Source organism: Schistocerca cancellata, chromosome 5 (assembly GCF_023864275.1).
Source record: "Schistocerca cancellata isolate TAMUIC-IGC-003103 chromosome 5, iqSchCanc2.1, whole genome shotgun sequence".
Taxonomy (NCBI): domain Eukaryota; kingdom Metazoa; phylum Arthropoda; class Insecta; order Orthoptera; family Acrididae; genus Schistocerca; species Schistocerca cancellata.
In genome coordinates this window covers 156,172,184-156,193,217 of record NC_064630.1, presented here as the reverse complement: position 1 = coordinate 156,193,217, position 21,034 = coordinate 156,172,184, and the positions used below count along the sequence as shown (strand labels likewise).

At 42.1% G+C, this 21,034-nt stretch overlaps 1 protein-coding gene across 1 annotated transcript in view; it reads right to left on the bottom strand.

Annotated features, from left to right (window-relative positions):
• The window catches only part of LOC126188411 (DNA mismatch repair protein Mlh3-like), a 174,503-nt gene that overhangs the window by 30,598 nt on the left and 122,871 nt on the right, over window positions 1–21,034 (bottom strand). The window contains exons 8-9 of the mRNA XM_049930014.1: window positions 1,209–1,341; window positions 919–1,127 (exon numbers count right to left, since the gene is read on the bottom strand). Of these exons, the coding sequence (XP_049785971.1) occupies window positions 919–1,127; window positions 1,209–1,341 (342 nt within the window). The remainder of the gene's footprint in view (window positions 1–918; window positions 1,128–1,208; window positions 1,342–21,034) is intronic.

Genomic DNA, 21,034 nt, shown 5'->3' with positions numbered 1-21,034 from the left:
ATTTCACACAAACTCTCCTGCATGCCTTGCTGGAATAGCAACCCTGAAATAAAGTATGATGCAGAGAAACAGCTTAGCCACAGCTTGGGAGATCATTTACAGAATGAAAAGTACACTTTGCAGCAGAGTGCAAACTGTTTTGAAACTTCCTTGTAGATTAAACCTGAGATACTGGTGGAAGTAAAGTTGTAAGGGCAGGTCATCAGTTGTACCTGGACAGCCCAGTCAGTAAGTGCCTTTCCGATAAAAGGCATGGTTCTCAGTCCAAGTTTTAATCTGCCAGGAAGTTTCAAAACAGCACAATATTTGCAGCAGAGTGAAAATTTTATTCTGGAAACAATATCCACTACATCCTTTCTTCCAGGTCTACTATTTTATGGCACAGAGGTGAGCTTCTGTAAAGTCTGGAAGGTGGGAGACAGGTAATGATGGAAGGTAAAACTATGGAACAACGTCATGAGTCATGCCTGAATAGTTCAGTTGGCAAGACCATTGACCATGAAGTCTCAGCCTGTCACACAGTTTTAATCTGCCAAACATTTCAAAACAGTGCACATTCACAACAATCAATCTTCAATCTTTCCTACACCTTTTGCTGCCCACTCTCTTTTACAAACCCCCCTCCCCCCTCTGCCTCTCTCTCTCTCTCTCTCTCTCTCTCTCTCTCTCTCTCACCCACCCACCCACCCACACACACACACACACACACACACACACACACAATGGGAGGGGGGATGGGGGGGAGGGGGGATGGGGGGGATGGGGGGGAGGGAGGGAGGGAGGGAGGGAGGGGGGGGGGAGAGAGAGAGAGAGAGAGAGAGAGAGAGAGAGAGAGAGAGAGAGAGAGTGCACATGCACTTGTGTCTTTTTCTCTCTATCATTTCATCTTGTTCAGAATGAATACTGATTAAAACTTACCTCTCTTATTTCTCTGTTATACAGACAAGTGGGCACCTTCTTCACACTGACACAGTTATCATTAAGTACCTCATAAGATATGCCAAGTCGCCTAAACTCTTCTTCAAAGTTTTTCATAATTCGACAGTCCTTGCTGTTTAAAGGAAGCACAATTTCAGATTTCAATTCTGTTGCTTTAAATGTATGCTTTCTATCTTCTTCCATGTACTCTGTGACAACATAAACACAAATTCAGAGGCTAGAATGAAAACAAGAAAGTCTATTATTCTTTTATATTATAATCATTTTACCTTTCATTAATGTTTCCAGTCTTATCCTCTCATGTACTGCATGCTGATCAAAAGCTCCTATTACATGAGGTACTTTGTCTTCCACAAAACTACAATATACGATAATAAATTTTTTGTCACATTGTCCTACAACCTAAAAAAAGAAAAGGGAAGATCTAAGATACATTGCAGATGAAGCATTCTGAAGTAACAAAAATGGTATCAAAACAGTACACTTATTTGGAACTTACTGAACATTTAAAAAGGACAAGAAGTAGCACTGTATCTGTGACAATTTTTGGTGTAAATTAATTCTTTTGCAGAGAGAACAGGGAAGGGTGGGTGAGACTCACAAGGGGTTGATAATCATCATTTACTAATAAGTCTTGAAGCTTCAGAAGAAAGTAACAGTGGCTATACTGGCTCCAAAAGGCTGAAACTGCTGTAGTGCTCCTTCTAAAACATAAAATTCAACCATCTGACAAAAAGTGGACTACAAACTCAGTGGTACAAAATACACTGACAGAAATGGAAGGGGCTACACCATGATGCACCAGTTCAATATTCAACTAACTTTGTGGAGGTGTTCATCACTGGGGTATTAAATGATTAAACTTTTCTCCCATTCAGAACTGATGTTCATCATGAACATTGCTGGTTGGAGGGTGGTATAAAGTAAATGTCTTCCCATCACATCCCAGGCATGATCTGTGGAAGACAAATCCAGGACCAGCCAGACCAGTCACACATCCGTAATTTGTCATTTGGTACCTGAGTCATGAAGGCTATGAAACAGGCTTAACCAGTTTTGACACATACTAGTAGGCATTCATCCTCCCTTCAACTAGTAATAAATCAGTCCTGTCATCATATCAAATGGCTTTCCATATCACAATTCCAGAAGCTGGAAAGGTTTGGGTCTCGAGAATCACTGCTTCCTGTAACCTTTTACTGTAACATTTATGGCGTCAATCCAACTGCCACAAACAAGAACAAGATTCACTGTTGAATACCATAGTTGGCTGTGGCTCTACAATATGCAAGTTTCTGTTGTCTCTGGTGAGATGTCAGCAATGAACAATACATGGCAACTCTATGCCTCAACTGGGGTGTAACATATCATCTTAGAGAAAATGACCATCATATTTCATAATTCTTTTTTTTAATAGTAAAGTTTCAGACAGTATATTGTGAGGGAAATGTTCTATTATCACGTGCAGGTAATGTGGGGTTCATGGGTGCAGCATAACTGCAAGACAGGATGACAAGTTTAGCGTCTCCACCTGCTATGGACCACTTATTCTTAAACATCATGGCTTAGAGGTGTTTTGCGGCCATGGAAGAATGGCACTTACAATAAAAATAGTGACGGAAAGAAAGCCAATGTGCACTCAGTATGTCTGCTGGGGGACCTCATTCGAGATGTGGAGGCAGCCTTACCTGTGGCTATCGAGCATGCAGGGTGCAGTCATCTGCATGTTGTCACTCACGTCGGCACCAACAACGGCTGTTGCATGGTTTCTGAGGCAATCCTCAGTTTGTACATGCTGCTGGTGGAGGTGGTGAAGACTGCTCATCTTGTGCACGGGTACAAGCAGAGCTCGCATTTTGCAGCATCGTTCCCAGAGTTGATCAGGGTCCTTTGATTTGGAGCCAAGTGGAAGGTCTCAACCAAAGGCTTCCTAAACTCTGTGACAGTCTTGGCTGCAGTTTATAGACTTGTGTTATCATGTGGGGATTTGTATGACTTCCCATGATAGGTCAGGGGCGCACTACACAAAGGTAGCAGCTACTCGGGTAGCAGAGTACTTGTGGAATGCCCATGAGGGTTTTTTAGGCTAGGCAGTAGTTTGAGGAACTCTGATGAACACTTGCCAGCCAGTATGGAGCAAGGAAAGTCAAACAGCATTCAAAATGAAGACAATTTGACTGTCACAATTTTATCAGTAAACTGTTGAAGTATTTTCAATAAAGTTCCCGAATTTACTGCCTCCACAAAAGTTCTTGCACTAAAATTATTCTTAGGACTGAGAGCTGGTTGAAACCCAAACTGGAAAGCTCCAAGTTATTTGGCGAGTCATGTAACACATATCAGAAAGACAGATTAGAGGCCATAGGAAGGGGTGTGTTCATTGCAATTGACAAAAAGATTGTCTCTAGTGAGGCCGAAGTTGAGTATGACAGTGAAGTCATCTGGTCACGGATAACAGGTGTAGGTGAAACCAAGTTAATAGTTGGGTGTTTTTACCAGTCAACCGATTGTACTGTAACAGTTGTAGAGTCATTCAAAGAAAGTCTATGGTCAATAGCGCATAAATATCCATAGCATGCAGTAACGATTGGAGATGACTTTAAGCTGCCGAGTATAGACTGGGATGTCTATGGATTCATTGTGGGGCATACAGACAGCCAGTCATGCGAAATACTTTTTAACACATTTTCTAAAAATTGTCTTGAGCAGCTAGCTCAACAGCTCACATGCAATGGAAATATCTTAGACCTTGTAGCTACAAATATGCCGGACCTTACTGACAAAGTAAATATAGAAATGGAGATTAGCGATCATGATGTCATTATAGTAACTATGATTATGGAAGTTAATAAATCAGTCAAGAAGACTAAGAGAGTGTTTCTGCTAGACAGAGCAGATAAGTAGTTATTAACATCTCACTTAGACGGTGAATTGGCATCACTTAGTTCCAGCAAGGTGGATGTAGAGGAATTATGGGCAAAGTTTAAGCAGATTGTAAATTGTGGTCTGGAGAGTTGTGTGACTAGGAAGTGTATAAAAGATGGAAAAGACTCACCATGGTTTAATAACAAAATCTGGTGGATCCTGAGGAAGTAGAGAGGCTGTTGCACTCTTGGTTCAAAAGGGAACACAAAAATGACAACAAGCGGAAGTTAGTAGAGATTCTTGGGTCTGTGAAAAGATCTATGCACGAAGCATACAACAATTATCACTGTCACACATTAGCAAAAGATCTGGCAGAGATCCTGAGAAAATTCTGGTCATGTGCAAAATCACTAAGTGGGTCTAAGGCTTCCATTCAGTCTCTTGTTGACCAGTCTGGTCAAAACGAAAGCTAAAGTTTTATGTTTCGTGTTCAACAAGTCATTCACACAGGAAAATTGTACAAACATACTGTCATTTGACCATGAAACATACTCCTGTATGTACAACATAGTAATAAGCATACCTGATGTAGAGAAACAACTGGAAGATTTGAAAGCAAATAAATTATCAGGTGTGGATGGAAACCCAGTTTGATTTTACAAAGAATACTCTATGGCTTTGGTCCCTTACCTAGCTTACATTTATCACAAATCTCTCACCCAGCACAAAGTTCCAAGTGACTAGAAAAAAGCCCAGGTGACTATAGTATGTAAGAAAGATAAAAAGAACGGACCAGCAAAATTACAGACCTATATCCCTAACTTTTGTTTACTGCAAAATCCTTGAACATATTCTCAGTTTGAACATAGAAAACTTTCTTGAAACTGAGAACCTTATTTGCACAAATCAGCATTGTTGGAGAAAGCAATGCTTGTGCGGAACTCAGCTTGCCCCTTTCTCACATGATGTACTGAGAACTGTGAATGAAGGGCAATAGGCAGGTTCCACATTTCTAGATTTCTGGAAAGCATTTTGACATGGTGCCCCATTGCAGGCTGTTAACAAAGGTACTAGCACATGGAAAAGTTCACAGATATATGGGTGGCTCAAAGGCTTTTCAAATAATAGAACCCAATACATTGTCCTCGACAGCGAGTGTTCATCAGAGACAAGGGTATTGTCAGCAGTGCTCCAGGGAAGTGTCATAAGACTACTGCTGTTCTCTGTATACATAAATGATTTGGATGACAGAATGGGCAGCAATCTGCAGCTGTTTGCTGATTATGCTGCAGTGTATGGTAAGGTGTCAGAGTTGAGTGACAGTAGGAAGATGCAAGACGACTTAGACAAAATTTCCAGTTGGTGTGATGAATGGAAAAATGATGGTGGAAAAATGTAAGTTACTGCAGATGAGTAGAAAGATCAAACCTGTAATGTTCAGATACAGTATTACTAGTGCCCTGCTTGACAAAGTCAAGTCATTCAAATCTCTGGGCATAATGTTGCAAAGCAATATGAAGGGGAATGAGCATGTGAAAACTGTGGTACATAAGGTGAATGGTTGACTTCAGATTATTGGGAGAATTTTAGGAAAGAGTGGTTCACCTGTAAAGGAGACTGCATACAGGATGTAGGTGTAACCTATTCTTGAGTACTGCTGAGTGTTTGGGACTTGTACCAGGTTGGATTGAAGGAAGACATTCAAGCAATTCAGAGGTGGGATGCTAGATTTGTTACCAGTAAGTTCGAACAACATGTAAGTGCTACAGAGTTGCTTCAGCAACTCGAATGGGAATTCCTGGAGGAAAGGTGACATTCTTTTTGAGAAACACTATTGAGAAAATTTAGAGAACTGGCATTTGAAGCTGACTGCTGAACAATTCTACTGGTGCCAATATACATTGCACGTAAGGACCACGAAGATATGACACAAGAAATTAGGGCTCATACGGAGCATACAGTCAGTCATTTTTCCCTCACTCTATTTGTGAGTGGAATAGGAAAGGAAATACGAGGGTAAGTCAATTATTATACGCAATTTAGTTATATTTTTGTTTGTTTTGGTAGTACTGTCATTTTACATTGATGATGCATGCTTTGTTTATTTGTTGTTATATCATTGCTATTTCCAAGCTGCTAGGTTAGTTTCATTATCGCTGCCGTGCTGTTAATCATGGCTGCTCCGCTGTCTATTTGCACCAAAGAAGAGCAACGTTCAGTGATCCATTTTTTATGGTTGGAAGGTATACGTATCAGGGGCCGAATTTCATTGAAGACTTTCGGTACAGTGTAGGAACAGTGTTTTGCCACAACAGAGTGTCTACGAATAGATTGAAAAATTCTGAAATGGTCGCACAAGTGTTACGCATGATGAAGGAGCTGGATGAGCATTTACTGCCACAAATGAAGAAACCATTAAGCATTCACGTGAAATGATTCTCTTAGACAGATGATTAACTATTGACAAAGTGGCACATTGTCTGCAAATTAGTCATAGTTCTGCCTACAGAATCATCCACAACAGACTTGGGTTTCATAAAGTTTGTGCAAGATAGGTCCCAAAACAACTCACACAGTGGCATAAACAAATGCGCTTGGACGTCTGCAAAAAATATTTGCACCATTATGGTAATGAAAGGGACAACTTCTTAGACAGGATCATTAATGATGACGAAACATGGATTCATCATTATGAGCCGGAGAGGAAACAGCAGAGTATGGAATGGAAACATCCAAATTCGCCTAGCAAGAAAAAGTTCAAGACCCATCTGTCCGCAGGAAAAGTGATGCTTACAGATTTTTGGGTCGCACAATGTCCAGTACTGGAACATTATGGAGAAAAGGGCACAACAATAAACAGTGTACATTACAGTGAGATGCTTACTGCCAGGCTAAAGCCTGCAATTCAAAGCAAGTGCCAAGGATTGCTGTCAAAAGGTGTTGTGTTGTTGCACGACAATGCCTGTCTGCATACTGCTGCCCACATTGCTGAAATGCTCCAAGGTGTTGTGTTGTTGCACAACAATGCCTGTCTGCATACTGCTGCCCACATTGCTGAAATGCTCCAGAAACTTGAATTTGAAGTACTGGATCATCCTCCATATAGTCCTGATCTTCCCCCTTCTGACTATCACTTGTTTGGTCAACTCGAACAGGCATTAAGGGGCCGTCAATTTGCCTCGAGCGAAGCAGTGAAAGAAGCAGTGCATTCCAGGCTCTCAGCTCAATGGAGAACCTTCTTTTACGAGGGCATCAGGAAGCATGTACAACAATGGACCAAGTGCGTTGAAATGCAAGGAGACTATGTTAAAAAATGATGTTCTTGTTAAGTTTCCTATTTGATTACAGTAACATTTTGTAGCTACTCCGCAGATAATAATTGACTTACCCTTGTAATAAGTAGTGGTACAGGTTACCCTCTGCCATGTGCTGTATAGTGGTTTGCAGAGTATCTTATGTAGACGTAGACATCACAGAAGTGAAACAAAAGAAGTTTTTAAATTGTCATTCTCACATTCATTTTCTGATGTCTGATTGTCACATTGTACAGTCTAATCAACCAAGAAAAGACAAGCTATTGTAATACTATTGTATTATAAGTAACTAATGGGAGATATCTGGTGTTTTATGCTGAAGTTTTAATGTATTGGTATATAAAGAAGAAATTTTCTTGGTCAGAACACAAATTTGATACTGATTACAACTTTCTTCCAGCCATTAACACTAAAGACAAAGCACAGGAAAAGAAGTCCACTAAGAAAAACAAAAGCACAGTTATTCAGAACTGATTAGCAGGTCCAAATTGTAATTACTTCTTGATGAAGGCAACCTCAAAAACAATATTATGTACCATTTATTGATCAACTAAACAGACAAAGCACACTCCATTTTAACTCCACAACCCACCTAACAGGAACATTTTAGTGGTAGTTCTGTCCAGATCTCAGCTATTGTCATCAATCTATTTGCTAGAGCCAGTCAAACAATCTTATAATCTTGTCATGGTGTAGTTCCCCATGGAAGGATCTGTGCTTATTCTCTTGAGCACACTGTTGTCCTGAGATCTCATTGGCACACATTCTGGAGTCATTTCACTACAGGCAATTGTTTGTGTGATCTTTCAGCATATATTCCTAAGCCTCTCAACCTTTCTTAAATTTCAAAAGATGGCAATAAGCCACATGTGCACACCCTCTGGGTATGCAGTGTTGTGATAGCCAACTTAAAAATTACAATAATATTAGAGACACTGAATATCCACCATGTACTCACAACATTCTTCATCTCTATGAATTACTTTTTTATGTATTGAAACAAGCTCAAATAAGGATAACATTTCAATCAAGATATCCCACAGCCATGGAAATATTGGCTCAGTTTGGTAGAGTTTGGTCAAGCTGTTCCTGGAAAAAGATTTCCACTTTCTGTTAAAGTAGGAGACAAAATGCAGCCTGACCCAGTTTTCTCATGTAACTGAGTTCAAGAAATGATAAAGTAACACTGCATATACAGGATGTTACAAAAAGGTACGGCCAAACTTTCAGGAAGCACTCCTCACACACAAATAAAGAAAAGATGTTATGTGGACATGTGTCTGGAAACGCTTAATTTCCATGTTAGAGCCCATTTTAGTTTCGTCAGTATGTACTGTACTTCCTCGATTCACCGCAAGTTGGCCCAATTGAAGGAAGGTAATGTTGACGTCGGTGTCTGTGTTGACATGCGACTCATTGCTCTACAGCACTAGCATCAAGCACATCAGTACTTAGCATCAACAGGTTAGTGTTCATCACAAATGTGGTTTTGCAGTCAGTGCAATGTTTACAAATGCGGAGTTGGCAGATGCCCATTTGATGTATGGATTAGCACGGGGCAATAGCTGTGGTGCGGTACGTTTGTATCGAGACAGATTTCCAGAACGAAGGTGTCCCGACAGGAAGACTTTCGAAGCAATTGATCAGCGTCTTAGGGAGCACGGAACATTCCAGCATATGACTCGCGACTGGGGAAGACCTAGAACGACGAGGATACCTGCAATGGACGAGGCAATTCTTTGTGCAGTTGACGATAACCCTAATGTCAGCGTCAGAGAAGTTGCTGCTGTACAAGGTAACGTTGACCACGTTACTGTATGGAGAGTGCTACGGGAGAACCAGTTATTTCCGTACCATGTAAAGCGTGTGCAGGCACTTTCAGCAGCTGTTTGGCCTCCATGGGTACACTTCTGCGAATGGTTCATCCAACAAAGTGTCAATCCTCATTTCAGTGCAAATGTTCTCTTTACGGATGAGGCTTCATTCCAAAGTGATAAAATTGTAAATTTCCACAATCAACTTGTGTGGGCTGACGAGAATCCGCACGCAATTGTGCAATCACGTCATCAACACAGATTTTCTGTGAACGTTTGGGCAGGCATTGTTGGTGATGTCTTGATTTCGCCCCATGTTCTTCCACCTACGCTCAATGGAGCACGTTATCACGATTTCATACGGGGTACTCTACCTGTGCTGCTAGAACATGTGCCTTCACAAGTACAACACAACATGTGGTTCATGCGCGATGAAGCTCCTGCACATTTCAGTCGAAGTGTTCGCATGCTTCTCAACAACAGATTTGGTGACCGATGGATTGGTAGAGTTGGACCAATTCCGTGGCCTCCATGCTCTCCTGACCTCAACCCTCTTGACTTTCATTTATGGGGGCATTTGAAAGCTCTTGTCTACGCAACCCCGGTACCAAATGTACAGACTCTTCGTGCTCGTATTGTGGACGGCTGTGATACAATATGCCATTCTCCAGGGCTGCATCAGCGCATCAGGGATTCCATGCAACGGAGGGTGGATGCATGTATCCTCGCTAACGGAGGACATTTTCAACATTTCCTGTAACAAAGTGTTTGAAGTCACTCTGGTGCGTTCTGTTGCTGTGTGTTTCCATTCCATAATTAATGTGATTTGAAGAGAAGTAATAAAATGAGCTCTAACATGGAAATTAAGCGTTTCCGGACACATGTCCACATAACATATTTTCTTTCTTTGTATGTGAGGAATGCTTCCTGAAAGTTTGGCCGTACCTTTTTGTAACACCCTGTATAAAACATTTAGTGAGGCAAGTAACATGTGGACTCTTAATATATTATGAAGCCCTTCTTTTAAGGTCCTTAATATATTGAGCATGAGTGCTTAGACCTTAGAAATGAATAAAAAATGACATACCAATTAATGAAACTTGTGAGTGATGTGGTGTATCATATCAATTGGTAAAGCAAACTGTTTGGAAGTTGTTGGTGTTCAAGCATGAACACTGGTCCAGACTGTCATCATACATCTCAAAGGCAGGATGATAATGGCAGTCTTTGTTATGTGCTGTGGTACTTACTGGTTGGGCAGTCACTCCATGCTATGATGTCCCAGCTCAGAGAAGTGGGATGTGCCATTGAGAAAATGGATGTGCCATGATAATGGTGCTTTGTAGAGGACTATCATTAGTAATGTCAGATTGAACTTATGTACCATCAGATTGAACGTACCAACATTCCTTGTAAATGTGGTTTTCCATTAGATCATATAGTGTAATAGAAGACATAAAAGAACTGTTATCAGAAGAAACACTTCCCATCATTTAGGAAAAAGTTGTGATTTAGTAACTGTTTGCACATTCAAGCACAAGAGCAGCTGCAGATGGAAAGAAGTCCTCATCAAGTAATAACTAGACCATTTGTCTAAACAGCCATTCAGAGTTTAAGAGTAACAGCATTCATAGTCTGAAAATACACACTATTTCAGACACAGAGAACACTTCACTGATGACACTGAGCACACTGAAACTGTCAAGCCCTTTCTCAAGGATAAACTGCAAATACAAAATCATGAGGTGACTAGAGAATTAGTGAACAGAAAACAATAACTACATTGAGATAAGTCACAGTTAGTACATTACTCTGACAGCAATATAAGGAAACTGAAGTAACTTCACTACATTAAATTAATTTTTCCCCACAAAGCAGATCAAATGTGGCTAAAAATTAGTAAAGTTACTAACTTAGTAAAAAATATGAAAAATTCTGAGTGGAATACAAGAGATGAAATGAGTAAATATAACACCTCTCCTTGTATTTAAGGAGATGAGTGATCAACAGTCACAAAAACAAGAATATTCTTTTTCAGACTACACAGACACACACTGTTACATTGTCCCCATGTTGCAGAGAGACAGCTGTGAAGTCTTCTAGTGAGTGGAGTTGAGCAGATGAGATGAAAAAGGATTGAAGGTAGATTTAACATCCCACTGATGATGAGGGCATTGGAGACAGCACACGCTCAGACAGGGTAAACATGGGGAAGAAATTGGTCAGGTCCATTTCAATGGAATCATTCTCACATTCACCTTAACTGATTTAGAGAAGCCATAGAAAACCTGAATCAGGATGACCATTCTTGGATCTGGACCCAGCTCCTCCCGAATACATAAACACTGTGAAAACCACTGCACTACATAGCTTGGTTAGACAAACAAGATATTGGTGAGGGGAAAATTGGGATGAGTGGAGAAGGGGTGGACAGTATATGATACCACTTTGTTCTCCTGATTTCAGAGAGTGGTTCTCTTTCCACACATTTCCACTATGCGGAATGCTGAGCTGCTACATAAAAGGATACATTTATCCTTAACTGCAGTTGTGATTATTATGTTGCATGTATTGTACACTGCCTGAATGAGGCATGATGACAACAGAGCTATCTACCAGAGATACCCAGACCACAGAAGCTCCCAGTCATCTACACATAAATTCAAGGATATCCAGGCACTAAGAGTGAAGGTCTTATTATTATAATGATTGTAACAAATTAAAAGGCATTCCTTTGTTCACAGTAAAAGTGGTCTATATAAATTTTATTGAGAGTTGGAAGTAAAGGCCAGGCACTGGAATTTGGTGACCTCTCTTTTTTCTTTTTTTTTTCTTCTTTTCCTCAGTCATCAGTGCTCTGACTGGTTTGAGGTGGACCACCACGAATTCCTCTCCTGTGCCAACCATTTCACCACAGAGTAGCACTTGCAACATTCATCTTCGATTATTTGCTGGATGTATCCCACTCTCTGTCTTTCTCTACAGTTTTTATCCTTTACTGCTCCCTCTCGGACCTTGGAATTTATTCCTTGATGTCTTAACAGATGTCCTGTCATCCAGTCCCTTCTTCTTGCCAGTGTTTTCTATATATTCCTTTCCTTGCAGATTTTGTGGAGAACCTCTTCATTCCATACCTTATCAGTCTACCTAATTTTCAACTTCTTCTGTAGAAATTCATCTCAAATGCTTCGATTCTCTTCTGTTCCTGTTTTACCACAGTCCACGTCTCACTGCCACACAATGTTATGCTCCAAACATACATTCTCAGAAATTTCTTCCTCAAATCAAGACCTATGTTTGACACTAATAGACTTCTCTTGGCAAGGAATACCCTTTTTGGCTAGAGCTAGTCTGCTTTTTATGTTGTCCCCCATCCATCATGGGTTATTTTTATTTTGCTGCCTAAGTACCAGAATTCCTTCGCTTCATCTACTTCTTTACCACCAATCATGATGTTAAATTTCTCACTGTTCTCATTTCTGCAACTTCTCATTACTTTCGTCTTCCTTTGATTTACTCTCAGTCTATATTCTATACTCATTAGCCCGTTCATTTCATTCAAGAGATCCTTTCTTCACTTTCACTGAGGATAGAAATGTCATCAGTGAATATTAACATTAATAGCCTTACACCTTGAATCGTAATCCCACTCTTGAACCTTTCTTTTATTTCTGTCATTGCTTTTTCGATGTATGGATTGAACAGTAGGGGTGAAGGACTACATTCCTGTCTTACACTCTTTTTAATCTGTGTACTTCAATCTTCATCTTCCAGTCTTATTGTTCCCTCTTGGTTCTTGTACATAATGTACAAGGGTTGACTGAAAAGTAATGCCTCCACTTTCATTACTATTCAACTATTACTATTACTATTGGTATGCAGCAGGCATTACATCAAAACTCTGTGAACTCTGAAACAATGGCTAACAAGAGTCCAAAAGGAAAAGGGAAATGTTTTCCTACAGCATGACAATGCAAACCACACACTCCACGTGCCACCACAGCAGAACTTCAGAGACTGAATCTCACCACCACACGGCATCCTCCATACAGTCCAGATTTAGCACCATCTGACTTCCATCTGTTGCCAATAATGAAAGACGATCTATGGGGACATCATTATGCTTCTGCTGAAGATGTTGAGAGGACTGTGAGACTGTGGTTGCGGAAAAAGAGTGTCAACTTCTTCCATGACAGCTTCAGAAAACTTGTTCATCATTGACAGAAATGTATCCAATGGGCTAGTGATTATATGGAAACATGAATACCGGTAATTGAAGATCACATTCTAAGGATTATTTCTGCATCTGATTTATTAAAATATTCCCATCCAAACCCAATTAACAAAGGTGGAGGCATTACTTTTCATTCAACCCTCATATGTTACCTGTCTTTTCCTATAGCTTAACCATATTTTTCTCGGAATTTCAAACATCTTGTAGCATTTTCATAGAGAAATGTTTTTTCTAGGTCAATAAATCCTATGAGCGTGTCTCGATTTTTCTTCAGTCTTGCTTCCATTACCATCGCAACGCCAGAACTGCTTCTCTGGTGCCTTTATCTTTCCTAAAGCCAAACTTATCATGACCTAACAGACCCTCAATTTTCTTTTCCGTTCTTCTTTATCAGCAACATTCTTGCATTTGTTAGCTGTTACAAACTTGGGAATTGTGTAGATGATGTTTCTCCAAAATTCTGCTGCAATATCGCCACTCTTACATATTCTACACAGTAATGTGAATAATCATTTTGTTGCCACTTCTCCCAGTGATTTTAGAAATTCAGATTGGGTGTTATCTATCCCTTATGCAGTATTTGATTTGATGTCTTCCAAAGCTCTTCTAAATTCCAATTCTAATATAGGATCCCTTATCTCTTCCCTGTAAACTTCTGTTTCTTCTTCTATCACTTGATCAGGTAAATCCTCCCCCTCAAAGAGGCATTCAAGGTACTCTTTCCACCTATCCACTCAGTCCTCTGGATTTAACAGAGGAATTCCCATTGCACTCTTAATGTTACTTCCCTTGTTTTTAATTTCACCATGGCTGTTTTGACTTTTCTATATGCTGAGTCAGTCTTTCTGACAACCATTTCTTTTTCAATTTTTCCACATTTTTCATGCAGTGATTTCGCCTTAGCTTCCGTGCACTTCCCATTTATTTCACTGCTAAATAACTGGTATTCCTGTATTCCTCAGTTTCTCTGTTTCTCATTTTTGCACTTCCTTCTCTCATCGATCAACTGCAGTATTTCTTGTTACCCACAGTTTCTTTGCAGTTATGTTTCTTGTACCTATGTTTTTCTCTCCAACTTTTATGATTTCCTTTTTTAGTCCATTCTTCTTCATCTGATCTGCCTACTGAGCTATTCATTATTATAGATGTACGGCCTTGGAGAACTTCACGTGTCTCTCTTCAGTCCTTAGTACTTCTATATCCCACTGCTTTGTCCTTTTTGATTCTTCCTGAATAGTCTCTTACACTTCAGCCTACTCTTTGTCTTTACCATATTGTGATCTGAGTCTATATCTACCCTCGTGTATGCCCTGCAATCTATTATCTGATTTCAGAATCTCTGCCTGACCCTGATGTAATCTCAGAAATCTTCCTGTATGTCCCGGCCTTTTCCACATATACCACCTCCTCTTAACTCTTGAACAGAATATTTGCTATTACCATCTGAAATTTATTGGAGAACTCAATCAGTCTTTCTCCTTTCTCATTCCTACTACCAAGCCCATATTGTCCTGTAGAAGAAACACCTTCCCCTACAACTGCATTCCAATCCCCCTTGAAAATCTATCTTCCTTTACGTACTGAATTACCCGTTCAATTTAAGAGATGGTGGCCTATAACACTGTATACATTTATATTAAAACATAGGAGGATAGCATGTTTTAATTCTCAAGCTCGACATTGTGCTTGAGGAGGATTGGTACAAAATTGTGTAGATTCATATAGTAGGATTTTTTATTATATAAAGATGGCAACACCTTTAGAGGAAAAGTCTATTTTTGTTGGTAGGATGGAAAGTGGCAGTGTCAGTTAGGGCTAGCCCTGATTTTTGTTTAATTTTTTTGGGATGAGTAAGCTTAGTTTTGAGAGAGGGATAGTTAGATGCTTATTTTGACTCAGCACTACGCCATTCAGTTTACTAATTTTGATAAAACAAATGCATTCATTGTCCAAGATACCTTGGCCCTAATTTGTACACAGAATTTGCAACAATTCTTACCAGTATTGCATTTTTAAGTTAATGAAATTAAATGAAGGTGACTATTACTTCTTGTGCCTATCTGCGACTCAGCATCTCCGTTATATGGCAAGTAGCAACTTTCCGTTTGTAACTCTTCAGGCTTTCCCGGCGATCTAATGACATCTTGGGTTGTCGGGTGTTCTGCCGGATATCAGCGTCGTACTTGCACGATATTTCGGTCACGTAGCTCATGGCCTTCATCAGGTGCGACCTGAGACTACTCCTCGAGTGGACCTGGTCCAGTATTTATGCCTATGGCCTTCCCCCTCCACCAACGGCTGCAGGCACTTCCACTGTGGTCCGCGCCCATTCCCTGCGACCTGCTGGAGCGTTGCTGCTCCATTTTCCGTCCGCTGCGGTTCCAGGTGTTCCCTCTGCGGTCCGCGCCCACCAAACCCACTCCTGGGGGTTTCATCTACGGTCTGGGGTACCAAGCGTTCCCCCTGCGGTCCGCGCCCGCTCACCACGGCCTGTTGGAGTGTTGCCGCTCCGTTTTTCGTCCGCTACGGCTCTGGTTGTTCCCTCTGCGGTCCACGCCCACCAGTCCCACTTCTGGGTCTTCCATCTTCAGTCTGGTGCGCCTGGCAGTCCGTCAGGGGCTCGTTTTCCATCTCCATGTCTCTGGTTCTTCTGTTTGTGTAGTGTTGCAGCTGGCCCCGTTGCTCCTTTAACAATTCCAGAGCCGGATCCCAGGCTCTGCTTAGCTGGTATCCTGTGTCACGGTTCATAAGATCGTCAGCCATTTTAATTTCTATCGATTCTCTTATAACACTGTCCCAAAATCTGCGTGTTTGTGCTAGAATCTTGGTATCCTCATACTTCATGGCATGGTCTAGTTCTAGACAGTGTTCAGCAATGGCTGACTTAGTCACTTGTCTTAATCTAGTGTGCCTCTGATGTTCTTTGCACCTGATCTCCACAGTTCTTGTCGTCTGGCCAATGTAGGACATGCCACATTGACAAGGTATATTGTAAATCCCTGGTTTACGTAACCCCAGGTCATCTTTGACACTCCCCAGCAGTCCCCCGATCTTGTTGGATGGACAGAAAACACACTTGATATTGTGTTTACGGAGGATCCTACTGATTCTGGCAGAGATAGAGCCAGCATAGGGCAGATATGCCACCTTCTGCTTCATCTTGGTCTTCTTCAGGAACCTGTGGTATATTGGCTGGTTGGAGTGCCCTCCCAATTTGTCTGTCCGTGTATCCATTCTTGGAGAAAACTGTTTTGAGACGTTCTATCTCTATAGGTAGATTCTCTTGGTCTGACAAGGCACGTGCTCTGTGGACCAAAGTCTTCAGAACTCCATTCTTCTGTGCAGGGTGGTGACAGCTGCTGGCCTGCAGATATAAATCAGTGTGTGTTGGTTTTCGGTACACACTGTGGCCAATTGATCCATCTGCTTTCCTGTGGGCTAGTACATCCAGAAATGGCAGCTGGCCATTCTTCTCCAGTTCCATGGTGAACTTGATATTAGGGTGGCATGAGTTAAAATGTTCAAGAAACTCATTGAGCCTGTCCATCCCATGTGGCCAGATCATGAAGGTGTCATCCACATACCTAAAAAAAGCATGTGGGTTTAAATGTGGCTGTCTCCAATGCCCTCTCCTCAAAACTCTCCATAAACATGTTGGCAACCACAGGGGACAGTGGGCTGCCCATAGCTACACCTTCAGTTTGCTCGTAATATTGGTTTCTGTACAGGAAATACGTGGATGTCAGTGTATGACTTAACAGGTCCAACAGAGCACTGTCAAATTTCTCTGCAATCAGTTCTAGTGAGTCCTTCAGTGGGACCCTGGTGAACAGCGATACCACATCAAAACTAACCATGATGTCCGAATCTGTGATGTGCAGTTGCTTGAGGCGTTGCAGGAAATCTTCTGAGTTGCGGATGTGGTGAATACATTTCCCCACATATGGAGACAGGAGACCTTTCAAGTACTTGGCTGTTGTGTATGTAGGTGCCCCAATATTACTGACAATAGGCCGCAGGGGCACGCCCTCCTTGTGTATTTTCGGTAGACCATACAGTCTAGGTGGCATTGGCGCTTTTTCCTGTAGTTGTCTGATGATCTTATCGGGCATCCCTGTTTCCTTCAAGAGAGCACTAGTCTTCTTGGCCACCTTGTCCGTGGGGTCACACTCCAGAATTCTGTATGCAGGGTCCTCCAGAAGTTGGCGTACTTTCTCATCATAATCCACCCGCTGCAAGATGACAGTGGAGTTCCCTTTGTCTGCTGGCAGTACCACAATGCCATTGTCTTCCCGTAGTTTCTTGAGTGCAAGCCTCTCCTCGGTTGTGATGTTCGATTTCGGCGGCCTGGCCTTGGTGAGGGCCCTGCAGGTCTCTCGGCGGACTTCCTCTGCCACATTAGGTGGAAGTGTGGCTGCAACTTGCTCTACTGCACTGACAAAACCTGAAATGGGTACGTTTCTAGGGGTCGTAGCAAAGTTGAGACCCTTGCTGAGTACCTTTAAGGTTGTATCATCAAACTGTATGTCACTCAGATTCGTCACAGTGCGTGTCTCTTCCATCTGCTGTGCTTACTTACTCATGCGCTCAAACTTTGCAGATTGGCAAGATGAGGCATTCCTTCTAGCACACTCAGCTAAAGACCAGGAGGCACGGTCTACCCAATCCCAATCTTCTCCTGTTAAGGAGGCTGCCATGTACAGATGAATGTGTAACAGCTCCCTGGCCACAACATCTAACCTGTGGCGCATATCTCGAATCTTCTCTCTCACCAGTGCCATGCTGGCTCTGCGTTTTATCTTGTTCGCCGCTCTGGAGTTGATGTGATGTTTAATTCTGGCAAATACTGGTACCACTTCTCCATCTCGACACCTCAGCAAAAAACTGAGAGAACTCAGCATCTTCCCTTTCTTCTGCCATAGCTTGTCCAGCTTCTTGATATTCTGATACATCTCCTCCCCGTGGAGACTTTTGATGTAACTCTTCAGGCTTTCCCGGCGATCTAAAGACATCTTGGGTTGTCGGGTGTTCTGCCGGATATCAGTGTCGTACTTGCACGATATTTCAGTCACGTAGCTCGTGGCCTTCATCAGGTGCGACCTGAGACTACTCCTCGAGTGGACCTGGTCCAGTATTTATGCCTATGGCCTTCCTCCTCCACCAACGGCTGCAGGCACTTCCCCTGTGGTCCGCGCCCATTCCCTGCGACCTGCTGGAGCGTTGCTGCTCTGTTTTCCGTCCGCTGCGGTTCCAGGTGTTCCCTCTGCGGTCCGCGCCCACCAAACCTGCTCCTGGGGGTTTCATCTACGGTCTGGGGTACCAAGCGTTCCCCCTGTGGTCCGCGCCCGCTCACCACGGCCTGTTGGAGCGTTGCCGCTCCGTTTTTCGTCCGCTGCGGCTCTGGATTTCCCTCTGCGGTCCGCGCCCACCAGTCCCACTTCTGGGTGTTCCATCTTCGGTCTGGTGCGTCTGGCAGTCCGTCAGGGGCTCGTTTTCCATCTCCATGTCTCTGGTTCTTCTGTTTGTGTAGTGTTGCAGCTGGCCCCATTGCTCCTTTAACAATTCCAGAGCCGGATCCCAGGCTCTGCTTAGCTGGTATCCTGTGTCACGGTTCATAAGATCGTCAGCCATTTTAATTTCTATCGATAGAAATTAAAATGGCTGACTATTTCTATCGATAGAAATTAAAATGGCTGACGATCTTATGAACCGTGACACAGGATACCAGCTAAGCAGAGCCTGGGATCCGGCTCTGGAACTGTTAAAGGAGCAACGGGGCCAGCTGCAACACTACACAAACAGAAGAACCAGAGACATGGAGATGGAAAACGAGCCCCTGACGGACTGCCAGGTGCACCAGACCGAAGACGGAACACCCAGAAGTGGGACTGGTGGGCGCGGACCGCAGAGGGAACATCCAGAGCCGCAGCGGACGAAAAACGGAGCGGCAACGCTCCAACAGGCCGTGGTGAGCGGGCGCGGACCACAGGGGGAACGCTTGGTACCCCAGACCGTAGATGAAACCCCCAGGAGCGGGTTTGTTGGGCGCGGACCGCAGAGGGAACACCTGGAACCGCAGCGGACGGAAAATGGAGCAGCAACGCTCCAGCAGGTCGCAGGGAATGGGCGCGGACCACAGTGGAAGTGCCTGCAGCCGTTGGTGGAGGGGGAAGGCCATAGGCATAAATACTGGACCAGGTCCACTCGAGGAGTAGTCTCAGGTCGCACCTGATGAAGGCCATGAGCTACGTGACTGAAATATCGTGCAAGTACGACGCTGATATCCAGCAGAACACCCGACAACCCAAGATGTCAACTTTCCGTTTCATAATATTGTGACTGTTACTTATTTAGGCTTTTCTTGAGTTAGTCATATTTAACTGGTGACTTTTTCCACAAGAAACAACGGTCTGTGGTCATATGAGACAATTACTAAAAATAAAAAAATTAAAGATGCTGGAAAAAGGAATGTCAACATGAGTTTGAAAACATAAAACATGGCTATCAGATACCACTATACGTAAGTTGTGCAGGGCCAAAATTTTTAGTAGTCTGTGTGACACATGTATCACTTGTCATCATGCCTATTTTATGTAGTCAGAAATAAAAAAAAGAAAACTATGGTATCTGATATAATTGTCAATGTGACAGCCAGGCTTGTTAGAAATGATAGCCAATATAATCAGAAATTTTCTGGAAATATCAACTGTGCTTGAACATGACTCAGTTGGCAAAATATTTTGTCATTACTGTGATCTTCGATGCTCTGAAAGTTTGTGCACACAATTTCAACCAGTTGGGGAAGAGCATGTAGACATCCCACCATGATAATCGAGCTACTGGAGACTGCTGTAATTCAACGTTTGCAGTTTGGTGGTATCATGCCAGATGTCAAATGCTGTTCTACACACATGCTGCAGAGAACAACAGATTAGTCTGTGATAAGCAATTTATTTATTTGTGTTCTCAGTAGTATTGAATGTTGAGACTTTTTGGAGTGTGATACTATTTAATATTTTTAGTGGTAATAGTTAAAGAAAATATAAAGAACTAAAGCTGATAGAGGCAGAAATTGAAATTCTGTTGGCTTATTTTAGTGTATAATAGTAATCAGCATGTAGGAGAACGCACATGAAATGTTTAGATAAATCATGGAGAAGATGACCAAGGTAAAAAATGAATGAAAAAGGGAATTAAGGCATAAAACAATAAATAAAACTGGTGTTGGGGGTATTAAAAGGGAAGATACAGAATTTGTGCTTTTGAGTGGTTGTTGAGGACCACACAGAAATTATAAATCATGAGATATCCAAACCTAAACTTGAATAGAATCAGGGAATTTTTCAGTTGGAAGTGGGACAGGGTAGGTATGGCAAAGAAGTAGCTGAAATGAAACAGGATGGAGAGCAGAATTCTGCCTGCATTAAATCAACATTAACAAGAAGGAACAACAAGTCAACACATATTATGCAATTCAAGGACAGTGAGGATGCCAAAATTGCCACGCCTCAGAGGTGGGTCTAAGATAAGTTACAATCATAAATGAAATGCTTGACAGTGTGACTGTGACTCAAGGAATAAACCCTTGAGCTTGCCAGCATCATGTGGTTCAGTGTTTTTTACTCCTCAGCTTAAGAGGAATGTAAAATTTTTAAGCATGTCTTTCCAGTTGCATGCAGGAACCTGGGAGAACCACTCTCCCATGTTAATTTTCCAGTAGTGAACAGCAATTTAGAGGGAAATGAAGCTTATTTTACATGAGTTTGAATATGAAATAAAGAAGGGAGGTATATACAATTTTCCAATGTTCAAAACAAATGGTGACGTCCATCCCACTGCATTCTAAAGATCTTTTTAGGGAGTTTTAC